Consider the following 18,174-nt stretch of genomic DNA (forward strand, 5'->3'; position numbering starts at 1 on the left):
GCCTCAACCTCCCAAAGTGCTGGGATTACAGATGTGAGCCACTGCGTCTGGCCTGGTTTTTTTTTTTTTTAATAATGCAGATTTACCTCTAATTATTAGACTGTCTTTGCCTTTAAACTCTTGTACTGGTAGCAAAAAGACATAGTCCATAAAAATGATAATTGATAAGAAAAGGCAAACAGGATTAAAAAATAATATTTGGGCATATTTACTGAGATTCTGGAAAATTCAGCCCTGACTGCCCTTACCTGGAATTTATTTTCCTTAATAAAACCTGCTATATTTTGATCAGGACATTCAGTAAATACCTATTGATGATAGATGGCTTTTCAGTGTAATATTGATGTAATACTATGGCCCAGATTCTTTCTTCTGTCATTCTGATGAGGAATTTTGGGATCTAGCACATCAAGGTCATTCTGGATTTTATGTTAAAACCCTGGAAGTTTGATTTTGCTTTCCTATTCTTTTTTCTCCTGGTTAGGTTGTGGACTTCTGCTTAGGATTAGATAGCATGCAAAGCAGTTTCATGTATTTTAATTTCTTTTGTTGTGGTGGTTCTAGACTCCAGCCAGGAATATACGGACTCCACTGGAATAGACCTACATGAATTTCTTGTAAATACACTGAAAAAGAACCCAAGGTAATAACATGATGGGTATAAGAGGAAAAGGGGTTAGGGGATAGCAAGATTCCAAGAGGCCAAACGGCTTCCCAGAATTTTTCCATTCTTAGAATCTAGGATGCTCATCTTCCTGTCCCCCTAGTATTTGTCAGGTATAGTTTTATATTCTGTGAGGGATTCAAAATACTTTCACATTGAGGTTTCTGTTTTCAGAAGAATTGGGAAAACTTCTGTGAAAGAAGAATGCAGAAACAAAGAAAGATGAAGTCTTGGGAGTATACTGATTAAAAAGCACACATTGGGAGTGATAGTAAGAAGAGCTAAAATAAAAAGCACAGAAGGAAAAAATAATTGATTTGTACATAAGCTAAATTATAATTCCTTTAAAATTCTGTTTATAACAAGATGGAATACAGAATGACGATTAGATTTATAACGTGTGTTTATATGAATATGTTGTTAACAGTGAGATTTCTGATATGGCATAACAAAGTATATGATTGGAGGACCTGCAAAATGTATACTCGGGTTGTTTTTCTTTTTAAAAATATTGTAAAACAGGCAAGTGAGGCTTAGCAGCATTATGGTTCATTACTGGGTTTGGATATATACCTTTTTCAGCTTCTGTAATGAGCAAGTTGTGTTTTCAATCCCCGCTTTCAATGTCTATGGGAGGGCTGCTTTTTTGTTTTGTTTTGTTTTGTTTTAATCTTTTTTAAACAGGGACAGAATGATGCTGCTAAAATTAGAACAGGAGATTCTGGAATTTATTAATGACAACAAGTAAGTTACTTGCATGAAATATATAATTAGAGGTGGGAGGGGGCACTGGAAATAAATTTAGGTACAATTTTAGGAGATGTTCCCCTTGAAGTGTGATTTTTGAAAACATACTGAAGTTTTTAAGTTATTATGTAGATTTGAGTTGAAAAATAATTTATATCTTTTCAGCAGCTTGCACTTGTCCCAGATTTTACTGTTCTTAAATGTCTTCCTTTTTCTTTGTCAAACATCATCCAGGTGGGTGGGACCTAGGGCTTAATAAGTAGTCTTTTTTTTGAGACAGTCTTTCTTTGTCGCCTAGGCTGGAGCGCCGTGGTACAGTCTTGACTCACTGCAATTCTGCCTCCTGGGTTCAAGTGATTCTTGTGCCTCAGCCATTGAGTAGCTGGGATGACAGGCACATGCCTAGCTAATTTTTGTATTTTTTGTAGAGATGGGGTTTCACCATGTTGACCAGGCTGGTCTTGAACTCCTGAACTCAATTGATCCGCCTGCCTTGGCCTCCCAAAGTGCTGGGATTACGGGCATGAGCCACTGCACCCAGCAATGAGTAGTCTTAATGAGGAAAGTAGGTCCTAGTAATCTGCAGAATACTGTAGATAAAGAAACTGAGAAAAACCTATTTGGTTCCCATTTAGTAAATATCTATATTCCTTATAATATGTCTATTTCTCCTAAGAAACTTTCCACTTTAGACACTTGTAAGAAAAATTAAAATTGGTTGTTATTGCAGTTGTTTGTCTTATTTCACTTTTTTCCCCCGGGTTTCCCTTCAGTAATCAGTTCAAGAAGTTCCCTCAGATGACCTCATATCACCGGATGCTATTACACCGGGTAGCTGCCTATTTTGGGATGGACCACAATGTTGATCAAACTGGGAAAGCTGTCATCATCAACAAAACTAGTAACACAAGAATGTAAGGGAGGAAACCATGGTTTGGGAAGACTTCCCTGGGATAACCTGCTGGGTTGGAAGAGGAAGGTGTAGGATCAGGATGTCTCTTGCAGATGGCCAGGCGTGGTGGCTCACACCTGTAATCCCAGCACTTTGGGAGGCCAAGATGGGAAGACTGCTTGAAGCCAGGAGTTCAAGACCAGCCTGGTCAACACAGCAAGATCCCATCTCTATTACTTTAAAAAAAAAAAAAAAGTTTAAAAATGGCCGGGCGCAGTGGCTGACGCCTGTAATCCCAGCACTTTGGGAGGCCGAGGCGGGTGGATCATAAGGTCAGGAGTTCAAGACCCGCCTGGCCAAGATGGTGAAACCCCGTCTCTACTAAAAATACAAAAATTAGCCGGGCGCGGTGGCAGGCGCCTGTAATCCCAGCTACTCGGGAGGCTGAGGCAGGAGAATCACTTGAACCCCGGTGGCAGAGGTTGGGGTGAGCCAAGATCACGCCATGCACTCCAGCTTGGGCAATATAGTGAGACTCCATCTCAAAAAACAAACAAAAAAAATTTTTTAAAGTATTTTGCAGGGAAGGGGATTGGGGTTGGGGTTGGTTATATAATTAATTCCTACTCTTTCTGAGCCTTGGAGATAGATTCTAGAGAGACTGATGTTTCATGAAGTCTGGCCCTAGCCTCTCTTCACTTCACTGATAGGACAGATATAACTATGGAGGAAGAGAAGTTATAGATGTATAAAGTACAGACCCTGAAGATTTCATTAAAACCTGCATGTGACTTTTTGGATTCCTTACTCCAGAAATTCCCTGAATGTGAGTTGTGTAATTTAGGAGAGCTGTACCTAATAGGTCTGCTTCCTAACAAAACGGTCTTTGTCCTCCTTTCCTTTCACATTTCTCTCCAAATCTCAGCCCTGAACAGAGGTTCTCAGAACATATAAAGGATGAGAAGAATACAGAATTTCAACAGAGGTTCATTCTCAAGAGAGATGATGCCAGTATGGACCGAGATGATAACCAGGTGAAGAATGGAAAGGGGTGGGCCTATATAGAGAGTTTGCAGTAAGAGAAACTGGGAAGGGAGAAGAATTTTTGTGGGATGGAGAAAACTCAAAATATCTTAGTACGGAGAAATGTATTGAGCTATACGGAGTTGGCTTTGGCTTAATGTTGAGAACTGTTTATTTGTTGAACTGGATGCCACCCTCTTAGCCCTAGAGAGACATGGTGCTGAGGTTTGCTAGGTGATCTCATTTGGCCTGGAACTCCCTGGGTCTGCCACTGACTTCTAACACCACATCATTTGGAATAAAGCAAGGTTGATCCCTGCCTCAGCCTTGATCCAACTGTTGGTTTCATTCTTTTTTTTCTTTAATAGTTAGGGATTTCTTTGGGAACCACAAAAAGCTACTTTGTCCCACTTCAACTCTTATCCTAGCTTAGGGCTAGCCTTGAACTGGCAAAGTTGTGATCTAATTTACCCAATTATAAAGGTGTTTCTGATCCCTTTCTGCAAACTCCTTAATCTTTTTCCAACTCCTTCCACCAAGGTGAGTGAGTTAATTTGACATTTGATGCTGGGAACCTCAGATAGATCCCCTTTGTGATCCACTGCTGTGGGAATAAGAAGGGAACAGCCTATCCCATCCCTTTAAATGGGCCTGGCTATTGCTTTGACCTGAAGCCTACCCTTTAGATAGTAAGTGATTATTTGCGGGTTAGCTAAGAAGAAGATTTAGATCCAGCCTGCCTCTGCTTGGCCTCCAAAAGGGATTCGATTTGAAGAGCGTGGTTGAGTAGAGCCTACATGAATCTTGCTAATTAATAACTATAATAATATCTTACCTCTAGTGTCAAAATTAGTTTTCTTGGGATATTGTATGGTCTTGAGACCAGGACCTTTCCTGCTTGCTGCTTGAGTATTTGAGGGAGTCCTTTTGAGAAAAGTGCCATTATCTATTGTGGACAAACACACTGGGACTGATTGAAAACAAAGAAACATGCAAAAAGACAAAATTTAAAAAACGAGAAAGAGCCTTTCCATCCTGATGCCCTTCTCCATTTTCCCAAACCCTTTTTCTGTGGATCAGGAATTATTCAGGCCTAGAGGCACATTGGAGCAAAGTGGAGTCTGTCCCTATTGTGAACTTTTCATCTCTCAGCTTCAGGCTTGATCCGATAGGGTTGTTTCTGTGTACTTTCTGTCTGTGATGTTAATAATAAGCATAATAATTGCTATCTTATTGAGTGTTTTCCCTGAACTAGGCTGTGTTCTAAACACATTTGTATGCATTATTTCCTTTAATCCTCTTCACAACCCAGTGAGGATGGGGGTTATTATCCCCACTTTACATATAAGAAAACTGAGGCTAAGAAATGTTAAGTTACTCGTCTAAAGTTATATTACTGGGAGGTGGCAGAGCTGAGATTCTGCCTGACCTCAAAGCCCATTATGTTCTTTCTACTTTGCCATTGATTTACCTAGGGGCTGAGGACAATATAGCTCCTTGAGGCCCTGTGTCTTCTTGGAATGGAATTTATAAGAGGACATTTGGTAGGATTTAGGTTCTTGAAGCTAATGAGAACTAAATCTAGGCAAGGTTGATATTCTTGAAGTTATGGTTACCTTTGGAGATTGGTAAAGATCAGGAAGACCAGCCTAGAGCAGCAATCTCCTTAGTTGCTTCATGTGAAGCTTTCAAAGCCTCTGGGTTGGAAGTCAGAATCTTTTATAATCTGGTGATATTCATTTGACGAGTTTTCTCCCTTAGAACTCCTTGCCTTCAAGAGCAGGATGGATAAGGACACTCTATTACACCCTACCCTGGACAGTGTTCACCAATTACAGGCCAGGAGAGGAAAGATCATGATGAGGATTTAGATGGTAGGCTACTCAGAGGTGGTGATCTCCCCAGCCATCCCTTCTGGTTACCTCACTACATTTTCTAGAGAATGTAAGGTTCTTCTCTATCCTCTATTTTCTTATTTTCCTTGTCTATCTCTCTGTCTCTCCCCTTCCTCCACTGTACCTTACTTCTCTTCCTTTCTCTGCCCCTCTTTCTATCTGTTCTCCTTTTCTTTCTCTTTGTATTGCTCTGTTCTCTTTCTTCTTTATTTCTGTAATTTGTCTCTCCCCTTCCCCACCTCCAGTTAATATAGTTAAGTTCAGGAAAAAAATGCTTAGGCTTTGAGTTTAGCTTCGCCCTTGGGATTTCATTTCCAAGGCCCTCTTTGCTGAGCTGTGTGTGATTTGGGTCTTCAGGCCATGGCATTAGTGACTAAATAAGGAATAATGCCAGGTGCTAGTTCTATAAACCTCCTCCTCTACTGTTCAGCTCTGCTAAACACCTGTTTCTTCTCCCGTTCCAGCTTCCCTCTGTCCTTTGCTTTCCCTCTAAAGCAGTGTTGTTCCTTTTCCCAGGGCTATTTTCTCGATCCTTACTGACTGGAGGCTACCTGATTACTAGAGGGAAGCAACCCAGTCCTTATAAATAGTTGTTATTCTTGATACTGCGGGGGTGGGAGGGGTGGGGATTTGGAGAGTCCCCAGCCATCCAGAAAACCTGATCTCCCAAACTGCATGGTCAGATGTACCCAGTGAAACTTCTCCAGGACTGGAAATTTTATTCTTTTTTTTCCCATTTTTTTGATGGCAACTATAAACTTTCCCGGTTTCTCTTCCTTGCTGGTGTGCAGTGAGCTTGCAGTACGAGGAGAACTTAACTAGCTTAATTCTGCTCATCGATCTAGATCAGAGTTCCATTGCAGGATGGAAGGAGGAGCAAGTCAATAGAAGAGAGAGAGGAGGAATATCAAAGGGTCCGAGAGAGAATATTTGCCCGAGAGGTAAGTGTAGCATCTGAGAGTTGTCAGCCCATAGCTTTTAGCTCTTAATCGTTGGAACTGTGAATGGAATGAACCCTCCACAAATGTTTTTGGGTTTGTTTGTTTGTTTTATTTTAACCAACATCAGCCAACCCTAGATTTGATCTCTAAAACTAAATGTGGCTTATTGGGAAGCTGCAGATTTTCACTTATATTTTTTTCAATACATTCTGCCATATGGTATTCAAAGAGAACTATAACTTGGAGTGGCTGAATTTGGTAAATTTGCCTAGACTGAAAATAGAAATGGTTTTGGCAGGGTCTGAATCTTGCCTCTAAAACCCTCCTTCTGCTTACCCTCTTTCACTCCCTCTATCCATTTTAGGCATCTTTGCTTCTAAGTGGAAGACATAGTGTTCACACAGGCTGTACATTCATCTTGTTTGACCAGCCTCATTTTTAGGATATGTTGGTGATTGTTAGAGCACAGGTCTGGCATCCATCCTCTATGAGCTCCACATTCTACATGCACAGAGAGTACCACTATTCTCTCCAGTCTCTACCTGAAAAGGAAGTCTCTTTCTTCCTATATTTCTTACCTTGCTTCCTACAACAGGACTAGCTCCTAGGGCTAAAAGCCAACATGAATCAGTTTAGGCAATGTCACTCTTAAATGTGTGGACTATATCAAATATACTTGGTACCCCTGTATCTGGTTGCCTTTGCCTACCAGATTGAAGAGAAGAATAGCAGAAATTCAGGAAAGGTTGTGGGTGTACAAGAGGGAAACAAATCTCCAGAAAATGTAGTATCCAGATATGAGCACCATCTCACAATCACATGAGTAACAAAAGAGGGAAAGCCAGTCTCCCTTCATTGTCAAAAGATGGTCAGGGTTTTCTTTGTTTTTTATTTTGTTTTTTTTTTTTTTTAGATAGGGTTTCGCTTTGTCACCCAGGCTGCAGTGCAATGGCACAGTCACAGCTCACTGCAGCTTCAACTTCCTGGGCTCAAACAATCCTCTTGCCTCAGCCTCCCGAGTAGCTGGGATTACAGGCACGCATTACCACGCCTGGCTAACTTTTTTATTTTTTGTAGAGATGGGGTCTCACTATGTTGCCCAGACTGGTCTCAAACTCCTGTGCTCAAGTGATCCTTCCGCCACAGCCTTCTAAAGTGCTGGGATCATAGGCATGACCCACTGTGCCTGGCAAAAGATGGTCAGTTTTAATCAATATACTTAGATGAACACTACTCTCCTCCCATTCCCCCATTCTCCCCTTTCTCACCAAGGGGGGAAAATATATATATTTTTTCATCATCATCATTAGTTTAGAAAAATACTGTCTCCAACTAAAAAACTGAACAACTCTATGTACTTGCGCCATTGTCTCAGAGATCCTCACTGGGAACTGATATACAGCAAACTTTCTGGCCCAAAGTCCAAGAAGGAATCTTCTTACCTCCTATTATGTAGACTTCCATTCTGAGTCAGAAAAGTCCATCTTCCAGATTATTCAACCATAGCCCAAAGAGGGTTCTCTACCTTTACCTACAAACCAGTTGGATGGAATGAGAGGAGAGATGTCATTTGTACACGGCTGTGGCCAGTGATAACCCCCTAAGTTGTGTACGGAACACGTTGGTGGTTAATAGCAGCAAGCACTGGTTGGGCACTGTGGGTCACGACTATAATCCCAGCACTCTGGGAGGCCGAGGCAGGTGGATCACCTGAGCTCGGGAGTTCGAGACCAACCTGACCATCATGGAGAAACCCCGTCTCTACTAAAAATACAAAATTAGCCAGGCATGGTGGCACATGCCTGTAATCCCAGCTACTCAGGGGGCTGAGGCAGGAAATCACTTGAACCCAGGAGGCAGAGGTTGTGGTGAGCCAAGATCGTGCCATTGCACTCCAGCCTGGGCAACAAGAGGAAAACTCCATCTCAAAAAAAAAAAAAAAAAAAAAAAAAAGTAGCAAGCACTTATATAGCACTTACTATCTTTTAGGCATTGTTCTTAGTACTTGATATAGATGAACTCAGTCCTCATACTAGGCCTATGAAGTAGTTTATATTATTTTCCCCATTTTATAAAAGAGGAACTAAGGCTCATAAAGATTAAACAGCCACCTAAGTTCAGACTGCTAGTTAGCAAAAGAGCTAAGTAGTTGAATTCAGCCTGGCTCCAGAGTCTATGCTCTTAACCCCCTAATGTAAACCACCTCCCAATAGCTTGCTCTGCTCTGGGCTCTTTAGATTAAGAAGTACCAGTGACATCGTAACCTAGCTGACTATCTGTGATGTGTTCCTCTGCTTCACTTACACCTGGAAAATGACTGCCCCACTATGATAGCCATTAGCAAAGCTACAGATGTTCTGAAAGCACAGACAATTTATAATAGGGTATTAGAGCTAATTATGTACAACAGTGGACTGTATCTACCTACAACCATAACAAAGGCAAAGTTAGCTCTTCTCTTTTTTTTTCTCCTGATTTCTAGTCTTCAAGCCTCTACTAATGTATGTATTCTTTGTTAGATCCTTGTAGATTTATCACTTTGATTTCAGCACTTCTAACTCTTGTTGTGGTAGAGGCATCAGGAATCTCAGAAAGTCTAGACAAGGAACTATGGCCAAAGCCCATCATACTCCAAAGATTCCATGTGGAGAGGAGCCTGGCTAAAGGGAGCTGATTAGGGGTGGAGTTGTGGGGTTGGGTGTGGGAGCAGGAGGCAGGCCAAAAAGAAAGGAAGTGGCAAGAAGGGTGTTTGGATGGAAATGCTGCTGCTGCAGCCTTCTCTGGAGCCTGAGCTGTATATTGGAAAAGCTGCCCAGCATAGGCTCTGCTCTGCTTGGAGCTCACTCTGCTCAGCAGCTGGACACTCTTGGTACCTTTTCCTAAAGCTTGGGAATCCACCACAATGCTCACTTCACTCAGCTCAGTGGCTTTGTCAGGAAATGATCCCCAAAGGGAATGTTTCAGGCTTTAAATTTTCTCATTTTTTCTAGGCCCTGAAAAGTAACTGCTTCCCCAATATCCCACCCTCCTTGGGTCTCAGGTCAGAATGTCTTTCATTTTGGCCAATGTAGGAGACAGAAATGGAAAAGCCATTGAGGATGATTTCCAAAAACAAAGTTTCTTTCTCTTGTCTCCCTTTTCCCTTCCTTTGAACACACTCTTTAGGACCAAGGACATCAGTTATTATTCCCAGGTTACCAATAAATTCAGAGCTAAAAAGGAAATAATAATTAGGGTAATACTTTCCTCTTCCTCCTTTTCACACTCCTGCCTTTGTCAGCCTCTTTTTTTAAAACACCTATCCAAAGGCTAAAACCACCAGATGTTTTTTCTCATTAAAGGTGAGAAGTCAGATTGGGTATGCGGGTGTGGGTCATCCTGTCCCTGGCCCCTCTCTCCCTGTTGGTGGGGTGAGCTTTGGTTTGAGGACCTTGGGTATTCATAGCATCATGGACATCCTTTTCGGTCATGCCATGCTGTTTTCTTATAAGTTATTTTCCGTTTTCTCCCCCTCACCTAGACTGGCCAGAACGGATATCTAAATGACATCAGGTTAGTACCACTTAGCATGTTCCCTGCTTCTCATTGAGCTTTGCCAGTGAGGTTAATATAATCCTGTAATGATGCTTTTCTTTGATGTTAACCAACAGACTCTCCAAAGAAGCCTTTTCTTCTAGCTCTCACAAGAGAAGGCAGATTTTTAGGTACCTCTGTGTGATCTATATCTCTCCTTTTTATTTTTAATTTTATTTTGTTTTGCTGTAATCTTTTCAGCAGAGTGGGTTTGCTCCATGCATGGCTGCTTGTGGAATAATTAAATTTGTGGTTTTTGCAACATTGGATATTTTTCCCCATTTAAAAAAATGGCTCCTGGTCAATGACTTTATTTTTATTGTTGCTGATTTCATTTCGAGTCCTAAACAGGTGGTGAAGGGGACCAAATAGGTGTGTCTGGGATAGGTACAGCTTCCTCCCAGAAATTAGCTGGAATTGGGCATTTTTGAAAGATTCAAACATATTTATGATAAGGTAAAAGAATGGGTGTCTTCTGGCTAACCTTTTCTGAATCTATGGAAAAGATGTGTAGACATTATTCCTGACCCAGCATAGGAATATTTTTTCTTAAAGATATCTTTAAGAAAAAATAATACATATATATATAGAGAGAGAGAGAGAGAGAGACATATACGGACACCTTTATGTATGTAGTTTTCTCTTGAGGCAATGTAATGTGTAAGATGACCTCAGAAAGGACCTGGCCAGGCGCGGTGACTCACGCCTGTAATCCCAGCACATTGGGAGGCCGAGGTGGGTGGATCACGAGGTCAGGAGTTCAAGACCAGCCTGGCCAAGATGGTGAAACCTTGTCTCTACTAAAAATACAAAAATTAGCCAGGCGTGGTGGTGGGTGCCTCTCGGGAGGCTGAGGCAGAGAATTGCTTGAACCCAGGAGGCGGAGGTTGCAGTGAGCTGAGATCACGCCACTGCACTCCATCCGGCCTGAGCAACAGAGCAAGACTCTGTCTCAAAAAAAAAAAAAAGACTAAGGGACCTCTCTGCCTTAGAATGGACTTAAAGTGTGTCCTTCATACGATTGTTCATTACTTACTCTGAATGCTGGTGCAACCTGTTGTATTAACTTCCCCAGTTCCCAGTGTTCCCCATTTCCCCACAAAGCAGGTATAAGACCCTCCCTTTCATTTCAGTCTCTCAATCCTACCCCAGAGGATAATACAAGGCAGTGGTAAGAGAATAGTGTCTATTCTGTTACCAACTCATTTTAAGTATATTCTTCCCAATTTACCAATAGAAAAACTAGAAAATACTGAGAACCTGAGTATTTAACACTAGAATTCAGCTCTAACCCCCTTTCCAAAGGGTTTCTCTCTTATTGACTACTACACTTGATAAGGACTGTCTGACTAACTTGGATTTGAGATCTCACTCCTAGTACTGTAGTTGTCCTTTCCCTGTTGTCCTTTCTAAAGCTAGCCAAACCTTGTGGAAATTGGGGTAGTGAGATTTCCCATTCTTGGGGTAGAGGATTTTCCATCTCTCTCAAGTCTTTTTTTCTTAGGCTGTCCTGCCCTGCGGTTCATCTGAAAACCCCAGGCAGAGAGGACCTTGCATTGTTGGTGGTAGTAGAGATAGATAGAGTCCCCTGCATTAAAAACAAAAAACAAAAAATCAGGATTCCTGTTCCACAGTCTACACTTCGGGGTCATAGATCATCCCAGGATAACTGTAAGAAATAGGAGTTTTAAACCAACTCCTATGTGTGAATTAATGCACAGTGCTTTACAGTCACCAGAGTATACTTTATCTGATTCAGTTCTCTCAACATCCTAATTTGGTCAGCTGGATTACATGTAAGAAAACAAAAGCAGAGAGATTTAAGTGGCTAGCCCAAGTTTACATGGCTAATAGAAGCAAAAATGGAGCTGATTCTTAGTTTAGTGTCCTCTTCACTACACCACATCAGCTCTCTACAGATGTCACCCCTTCCTCTCTTAGTAGTGTTACATTTGGAGCCCTAATCCAGATTCACTGGTTAGAATGATGCTCTTATTAGGGCTATGGACCATCAGACTACATCAAACTGTGCAGATAATAGCTTGAAGGATCTACTGAGTAGGTGCAGCCCTTTCCTCTCCAGACCTTTTTTTTTTTTTTTTCCCGAGATGGAGTTTCGCTCTTGTTGCCCAGGCTGGAGTGCAATGGCATGATCTCGGCTCACCGCAACCTCCGCCTCCCAGGTTCAAGCAATTCTCCTGCCTCAGCCTCCCGAGTAGCTGGGATTACAGGCATGCACCACCACACCTGGCTAATTTTGTGTTTTTAGTAGAGACGGGGTTTCTCCATGTTGAGGCTGGTCTCAAACTCCTGACCTCAGGTGATCCACCCACCTCAGCCTCCCAAAGTCCTCGTATTACAGGCGTGAGCCACCGCGCCTGGCCTTCACCAGACCTTTTAAGCTACTGGTTTTCCAACTGAGCTTTGATTGAAGATCTAGGTCATCTAAAATGCAGCATCGTGGGTACTTAAGGGAATAACTTCTTCCTCTACTTGGGTACTAGTCCAAAACGCTAATGATTAGAAGCTGATCTTCTCTAATTGCCTTACACCTTTCTGGCCCAGTTTATGTTTGTGAAACAAATACCTGTAAACCAAACTCCATCATCCACATTGACAATAACTATGGCAGCTCCCCAGTTCTTTGGAAGAGTCTGCTCCATTGACAAATAAGCCACAGTGAGGCCTTACTGATGTTTATTGCCACCTCTTCCACAGGCATCTCTACCCATTCCCCAGACCCAACAAGCTGGACTTTTCACCAGCACTAAATCTGCTTGTAAAAACTAATCAGCTCTGATTTTACATGAATATGAGATGTGACTGCTCTTTGTCCTTTACCTCCATCTCTCCAACATACACACAACCCGATCCAGTGCTCAAAATTGAATCTGGGTAGCATTCCCTAATTATTTTTTTTGTAGAGAGGGAAAATTGATCTTTTTCCTGCCAAGACTCAACTTAGATTCTCCAAGTCTTAGGGGAGTAGTGTACTAACCCAGGTTAGTCAGATCATCAGGCAGTCTACATTTTGAGTGTTTGGTCATCACTGTCTTGGGGAAACTGGATTAGTATAGAAGTGCTGCCATTTTGGCCCTAGCTTTTCAAGGTATTTGGTTTAAAGTTGCCTTGTTCACTGTCTACCTCTAGTAGCAAGAGAAAATAAATGGCAGGATTTCCTTTTCAGTGGAAAAGGCCTTTAGGACTTGTCTTGCAAAATTCAAGCTCTAATGTCTAATGAGCAGCCTCATCTATTGCCACTGCTGTATCCCCTTACCCCACAAACACACTCATTTTTATTGACTCCTCTTAGTGTGCTTGCCTTTGTCCATTGAGATGTAGCTGTTGTCTCTCACTTCAGGTCTGGTTCTGTTCCTGGAGAGTACCTAACTTATACTTCTTTCTTGTTTCCCATTCTACTTTTGGCATTCCAAAGGAAAGGGGTAAAGCTTTGGAGAAACAGGAATATTTTTTAATTCACTAACTACATAGAAGCATTTAAGTGCTTACACACACACACACACACACACACACACACACACACACACAGACACACTCTCAGTCTTGGGGTTGCAGAGAAGAATTAGCATGTTCCTAACCAGTTGTGCCAGTGTATTCTTAGTTCATCGTGATTGGCTTGACTAAAACCTAAAAGAAGGACCCTAGCATGTATTTTGCCCATTTTTCCTACAGTGCCTTTGGAGTAGGTATTCTAATAAAGAAAGGTGTTTTCTTTAATATTAATGCCCTTAAGAAAAATGCCTTTCTCTATTAAAATAACTCTGAGCCTAGTGCCTTTGGAGCCAGTGGGATTGGAATGGGGTTTCCTATTTGCTTTTGATGGGATGGTGGTAAAAAGAAGGGAGCCCAAACTGCAATGATTTTTTGCTTAATTATTCCTCGGTATACCTACCAAAATCTTTGTAATTGTTGTCATTTGGTTTCCTTAGGTCATTAGTTGTTGGGGATGTGGGGTATGAAAGAAAAATTGCTGGTTCTTGGTTGCTTAATGATTAAGAAGCAGTGAGAGCTCAACAAGACAGGGTTTTCAGGCCAACCTGGCTATCTTGAGGCATACAGCTGTTAATAATCATAGACAGTGATTATAACATCAAGATAACCCTGCTGTTTACAGAGCCAAATAAGAGAGGGAGAACCCCTTTCCTTAATAGTTTTGCTTAGGGAGATAGGATTATGAATATGAAGGCAACTAGGCACAGTCAACCCCCCTGCTCTTTGCCATCCTGAGTCCCAAGAGCATATTTGCTGAAGACTTTAGCCCTTAGAGATCCTGAAACCAATTGTTCGCAGACAGTAACATGGAATTTCCACAAAACAGGTTGGATAAATCCTAGACTATCAAACTGAGTTTTCCATAGTTAGTGCCCCTTTAGTTCACTATACTCTTCTTGCAACTCCTGGAAGGGTGGCCATAAGCAGCACCTCTGCTGGCTTAGACATGTGTTATGTGGAAGACCCATTGTGGGTTTTATCCATGTCATTGGCTCCTGCGTTTTAGCAATAGCAACTTCTAGGAGTCCTTTTATTTTAAGAACTTTCAGAAGGAACTGGTACCCCTCTGTTCCCCATTATTTCTTGCATGTGTGGGATTACCCTCAGAGGGTGGGGAAGAGACCACAGCCAATCTCAGCATCATGTATATGGTTTCCCATCCACCTCTGGTCTGATGTATTAAATTAGTTGCCAGTGCACTGTCTTCCAGATTTGCCTCTGTGTTCTTTGTTACTGTACTGGATCTTGTTCTGTCTGCTCCCATCAACTCTTAGTTGGTCAGCCAACTAACAATAAGTCAGTGTCCATCCTCCCTTTAATTCTTACCCATTCTTTGTTATTGAGAGAATAGAAATGAATTATCTCCTAGCCCTTCTGCTAAAGTGGTGGGTGGGAGGTGCTCTGACCACTATGGTCTCTGCAGGGGGAACCGTGAAGGGCTGAGCCGCACCTCAAGCAGCCGCCAGAGCAGCACAGACAGCGAACTCAAATCCCTGGAGCCACGCCCTTGGAGCAGCACAGACTCTGATGGCTCTGTCCGGAGCATGCGACCCCCTGTCACCAAAGCTAGCAGCTTCAGTGGAATCTCTATCCTTACCCGAGGTGACAGCATCGGCAGCAGTAAAGGCGGCAGTGCGGGAAGGATCTCCAGGCCAGGTATTACAGCTTCTTTTCTTCCATGTCATACCCATCCCTTCTTGCTTGTCTCCTGTGAAACATCACTGATATTTACTTTTTTTTTTTTGAGACAGAGTCTCCTCTGTTGCCCAGGCTGGAATGCAGTGGTGTGATCTCAGCTCACTGCAACCTCCGTCTCCCGGGTTCAAGTGATTCTCCTGCCTCAGCCGCTTGAATAGCTGGGATTACAGGCTTGCGCCACCACACCTGACTAATTTTTGTATTTTTAGTAGAGGTGAGGTCTCACCATGTTGGTCAGGCTGGTCTCAAACTCCTGACCTGAGGTGATCCGCCTGCCTCAGCCTCCCAAAGTGCTGGGATTACAGGCGTGAGTCACCACGCCCAGCCCATATTTACTTTCAATAAAACATTTGTCCCAATATAGTTTCCTGGAAACCTAATACAGCCAGGGGAAGGGACATTTGAATTTTGGATCCATTGTCCTTGCTTGGATTTAGTCCTCCTCATTTTCTTTCAAACCTTCTGCCTGATTGGAAAAAAAAAAAGAATTGATTGTGATTAGATTATTTTCTCTGATTTTCATGTAAGGTGGAACATCCATATCAGCCCAGGTCTCAAGTTATATACTAAGATGAAAATGATAGCCACTTTCATTCTATGACTCTTGAGATTGTAGAGGCTTTGTAGAGCAGAGGGAATCCTTAGAGTTTAGTAGTTTGTAATTAATTGATATCAGCTAATAGGCTAGAATTTAGAGGGATGCTGCTATGGCTGCTTCTCTGGAGCTCGGTCACTGGAAAGGAGCAGACACTCCTATGTTCCACATGAAAGCTCTGTAACCACCCATCAGCTCTCCTGCTACAAAACCTTCTCTATCTATTTCTGCTGCTCTCTTAGCAGAAGGGCATTTAGACCTCTATTTCATCATCCTCCTCCCTTTGAAGAGTTGCTTGAATCTCATCCCAGAAGTTCTGTAGTTATCCTCAGAAGACATCAGTAGTGCTGAAGATTTTGCCTCTGACCCCTAGGTCTCTGCTGCCCTTCTCTGTTACCTCCTTTCTAATCCCACTGCCTCAGCCTTTATCCACGCTTTTATTTTCTTTTATGTAATTATGACACTGGCGCCCAAACTGATATCTCTACTCCATTCTCAGCTCTTTTTATGATTTTTTTTTTTTGCTTTTTCAAGAGTCGGGGTCTTGCTGTTATCCAGGCTGGATTGCAGTTGCACCATCACAGCTTACTGCAGCCTTGAACTCCTGGGCCCAAATGATCCTCCCACCTCAGACTCCCAAGTAGCTGGGATTACAGACATGAGCCATTGCATCTGGTTGCTTAGCCCTTTTTAGAGCCAGTTTGCCAATCTAAAACAGATCTAAACTCATCAGTAGTCTTTTAAAAATGTTCGTTTCTGCATCATCACCTGAATAGTAAAATCCAAATTACTTAATATAGCATAACTTCCTGACTCCAGTTTGCCATTGCTGTCTAATTTCCAGATCTTTCCTTCTTTCCAACCATTTCTTTCTTTCCTTTTTTTTTTTTTTTGAGATGGAGTCTTGCTCTTGTTACGCAATGGCACGACCTCGGCTCACTGCAACCTCCGCCTCCCGGGTTCAAGCGATTCTCCTGCCTCAGCCTTTCGAGTAGCTGTGATTACAGGCACCCGCCACCATGGCCGGCTAATTTTTTGTATTTTTAGTAGAGATGGGGTTTCACCACGTTGGCCAGGCTGGTCTCAAACTCCTGATGTCAGGTGATCCACCCACCTAAGCCTCCCAAAGGGCTGGGATTACAGGCATGAGCCACCACACCCAACCAACCATTTCTTGAATATGGCATTAGCTTTGTTTCCTCTTGGTCTTATAAGCATCTGTCATTCTTCAACCCCAGCTTTCCTGCTGACCCCTCTTTAAATCCTTTCCTGACCCTCCCAGGAGTTTTTGCTTCCTCATCTTTGCTTTCATGCAACTTTGTCAGTATCACTGATGTATTCCTTATCCTTATCAGATTATAATTGTCATGTGGATGTCTATCTCCCATCAGAAGTTCCTGTGCTGTTGGCTGGGCATGGTGGCTCACACCTGTAATTCTAGCACTCTGGGAGGCAGAGGCAGGCAGATCACTTGAGGCCAGGAGTTCGAAACCAGCCTGGCCAACAAGGCAAAACCCCATCTCTACCAAAAACATCAAAATTAGCTGGGCGTGGTGGTGGGTGCCTGTAATCCCAGCTACTTGGGAGGCTGAGGCAGAAGAATCGCTTGAACCTGGGAGGTGGAGGTTGCAGTGAGCCAAGATCGTGCCACTGCATTCCAGCCTGGGCGACAGAGTGAGACCCTGTCTCAAAAAAAGAAAAAAGTTCCTGTGCTGTTAAGGGCAAGGACTGTGTTTCACTCATCTTTATGTCTTTAGTTCATTATACAGTGCCTGGCACATAGTAGATATTCAGTAAAAGTATGTTGTGTTGAATGAGTTCATGCCTTGGAGAGCCTAGAAATGGGGAAATGAGTTGGATAAAGGTTATGTGTATGCTTGAAGTTTTCTCAGCAACATTTTTTTTTTTTTTTTTTTTTTTGAGACCGAGTCTTGCTCTTGTCGCCCAGGCTGGAGTGTCATGGCGCGATCTCAGCTCACTGCAACCTCTGCCTCCCGGGTTCAAGCGATTCTCCTGTTTCAGCCTCCCAGGTAGCTGGGATTACAGGCGCCCACCCTCAAGCTCGGATAATTTTTATATTTTTAGTAGAGACGCAGTTTCACTATGTTGGTTGGCCAGGCTGGTCTCAAACTCCTGACCTCAGGTGATCCACCCGCCTCAGCCTCGCAAAGTGCTGGGATTACAGGCATGAGCCACTGCGCCCGGCCCTCAGCAACTTTTATAAGAGATGTTGCAAATTGAGAAGAAAGCAAAGAGAAGACAGATCTCTCTCTCTCTCTAGCAAAAAGACGGATCTCTTAAGAGACCAAAAATCTGTGCCTTCCCAGGAAGTAAGCATTTATATTTTCAGCTATCTAAGTGTGATGGACAGATTCCAGACACTTCAGGGGAGGTGCTTCAGCAGCCTCACATTTTGTTCAATTTCATAACCAAACTTGACAGTCAAGGTGGTTCCTGTCCCTAGGGAGCAGAAGCCTGCAAAGAGGAGGACTGGCATCAGCAAGGCAGCTGAAATGCATCTGTGCTCATCTGTGAATCTTCAAAAGACAGTGGGGGAGGGGACAAAAGGGAATAAAGAGGAAAGGCAAAGAAAAAGTAGAGCCCTCTGACTAAGCTTCCAGGGACAATGTGTT

The 18,174-nt window shown here is 42.7% G+C and overlaps 1 protein-coding gene across 47 annotated transcripts in view; it reads left to right on the forward strand.

Annotated features, from left to right (window-relative positions):
* The window catches only part of R3HDM2 (R3H domain containing 2), a 184,961-nt gene that overhangs the window by 137,160 nt on the left and 29,627 nt on the right, over positions 1-18,174 (forward strand). For 16 of the 47 annotated variants that reach the window (XM_063786410.1, XM_063786408.1, XM_063786409.1 and 13 more), the window contains 8 exons: positions 565-643; positions 1,349-1,408; positions 2,185-2,325; positions 3,229-3,337; positions 6,067-6,162; positions 9,683-9,714; positions 9,813-9,866; positions 14,672-14,904. In XM_063786410.1, the coding sequence (XP_063642480.1) occupies positions 565-643; positions 1,349-1,408; positions 2,185-2,325; positions 3,229-3,337; positions 6,067-6,162; positions 9,683-9,714; positions 9,813-9,866; positions 14,672-14,904 (804 nt within the window). The remainder of the gene's footprint in view (positions 1-564; positions 644-1,348; positions 1,409-2,184; positions 2,326-3,228; positions 3,338-6,066; positions 6,163-9,682; positions 9,715-9,812; positions 9,867-14,671; positions 14,905-18,174) is intronic. The other 31 variants (XM_063786432.1, XM_063786419.1, XM_054663133.2 and 28 more) reach the window with 7 other exon arrangements.

This window comes from Pan troglodytes, chromosome 10, assembly GCF_028858775.2.
Source record: "Pan troglodytes isolate AG18354 chromosome 10, NHGRI_mPanTro3-v2.0_pri, whole genome shotgun sequence".
NCBI lineage: Eukaryota > Metazoa > Chordata > Mammalia > Primates > Hominidae > Pan > Pan troglodytes.